We start from the raw sequence: 2,032 nt of genomic DNA, 5'->3' as shown, positions 1-2,032 counted from the left end.
CATTTGCAAAACATCAAACATTTTATTCTAAAACTCTCTCTTTACTTGTTTGATCCGAAAAGTGTGTAATATCTTTTCAACTTGTTTTCTTCTTAGTGTGTAATATCTAAGTTGGATCCAAGCTTGTAGTCTAAGAGTTTCTCATCCCTCTTGGAAGTACACCTCATTCTCCCCTTCTTTCCGCTGCGTCCACTCTATCTCGTCATCACCCTCATTCATCGTCATTCCGCTGTTTTGTTCAAGATCTATCCATCGTTCACCATCAATCTCGCCACATCCTTTTCAAAACCATCAAAGTGGTCCTTGGAGCATAGATCCACGGCAAGGAGTCTATCATGTGGTATCAGAGCCACTTTGTAACCAGGTTTTGAAGTTCCATCCCGAAATTTCCGTTTTTCTGATTTTGTTTCAATATTGCGTGAATTTTATAAAATAATTGGCTTGTTCAAAAATTGTGAAACCTATTGCGTTAGAACCAGTGAAGAGTCTATTGTTTTCTAAAATTAATTTCAGAATTTTTAGAGTCAATTTACTATTTTTCCAGATCCGTTTAAATTTGTCTGTTATTGGACTGTTTACTTGTTAAAGTTTTGATTTTTCAGGTACAATGGTGACAAGCGAAGAAGAAGAAGAGTCATCCACATCTAGTCTTGAGAAGAGGATTTTGGAATCAGTCACCACCGCCATGGCAACGATGATTGAGGAAAAGATTGGTGCTCTACACTTGCATCAAGTCAACCCGGAACCAAATCAACGTCAAAGGAAAGAAGAACCACGGCATGAAGAACCAAGGCAAAATGATGAGGCAAGGAGTTACTATAGTCACGCCTCTTCCCACAGCAGCCAACGTAGGCGTCGCCGAGAGAGAGCACCACCTAGAGATCCTTTGGGTGGTCTAAAGCTCAAAATTCCCGCATTCCATGGAACCAACAACCCGGATACTTATTTGGAATGGGAGCAGAAAATTGAGTTGGTCTTTCTTTGTCAAGAAAGTCTTGAGTGCAATAAGGTTAAAATTGCGGCTACTGAATTCTACGACTATGCCCTAAGTTGGTGGGATCAACTTGTCACTAGCCGAAGACGTGCCAGAGACTATCCGATCGACACATGGAACCAGCTTAAAGCCGTCATGCGAAAAAGATTTGTGCCAAGTTACTATCATCGAGAACTACATCAGCGGTTGAGGAATTTGGTTCAAGGAAGCAAGACCGTCGAGGAGTACTTTAAGGAAATGGAAACCCTTATGTTAAGAGCCGATCTTCAAGAAGATGGAGAAGCGGTCATGTCTCGATTCATGGGAGGTCTTAACCGAGAAATCCAAGATCGTCTAGAAACTCAACATTATGTGGAGCTTGAGGAGATGCTTCACAAAGCGGTTATGTTCGAGCAGCAAATCAAGAGAAGGAACGCCCGATCAAGTCACACCAAGACCAGCTACAGCACGGGAAAGCCAAGTTATCAAAAGGAAGAGAAGTTCGGTTATCAAAAGGATTACAAGCCGTTCGTCAAGCCAAAGGTCGATCTAGATCCAAAAGCAAAGGGTAAGGAAGTAATCACGAGGGCTAGAGATATCCGATGCTTTAAGTGTCAAGGACTTGGGCATTACGCGAGCGAATGTTCCAACAAAAGGATCATGGTTCTTAGAGAGAATGGCGAAGTAGAATCCGAAGATGATCGTTCGGAAGAAGGCTCAATAGAAGAAGATATGGAAGCCCCTACTAAAGGAGAGTTGCTTGTTGCGAGAAGATCGTTGAGTGTTCTAACTAAAGCCGAGGAACAAGCGCAAAGGGAAAATTTGTTTCATACACGTTGCCTCGTCAAAGATAAGGTATGTAGTTTGATTATCGATGGTGGAAGTTGTACTAACGTTGCGAGCAGGAGTATGGTCGAGAAGCTTGGCTTAGAAGTGCTTGAACACCCGAGACCGTATTCACTCCAATGGCTCAATGACACGGGTGAGATGTCCGTCAAAGAACAAGTCAAGGTACCTCTTTCAATTGGGAAGTATCAAGATGAGATCATGTGTGACATT

At 42.4% G+C, this 2,032-nt stretch overlaps 1 protein-coding gene across 1 annotated transcript in view; it reads left to right on the top strand.

The window, feature by feature from the left end:
* Positions 1–607: 607 nt before the first annotated feature.
* Positions 608–2,032, top strand: part of LOC111829978 — a 4,877-nt gene continuing 3,452 nt past the window's right edge. Inside the window, exon 1 of the mRNA XM_023780295.1 lies at positions 608–2,022. Within this exon, the coding sequence (XP_023636063.1) occupies positions 608–2,022 (1,415 nt within the window). The remainder of the gene's footprint in view (positions 2,023–2,032) is intronic.

Source organism: Capsella rubella, unplaced genomic scaffold, assembly GCF_000375325.1.
Source record: "Capsella rubella cultivar Monte Gargano unplaced genomic scaffold, Caprub1_0 scaffold_6, whole genome shotgun sequence".
In the NCBI taxonomy this organism is placed as follows: domain Eukaryota; kingdom Viridiplantae; phylum Streptophyta; class Magnoliopsida; order Brassicales; family Brassicaceae; genus Capsella; species Capsella rubella.
Note: the sequence above shows the minus strand (reverse complement) of the source record. Positions and strands in the feature narration are given on the sequence as shown.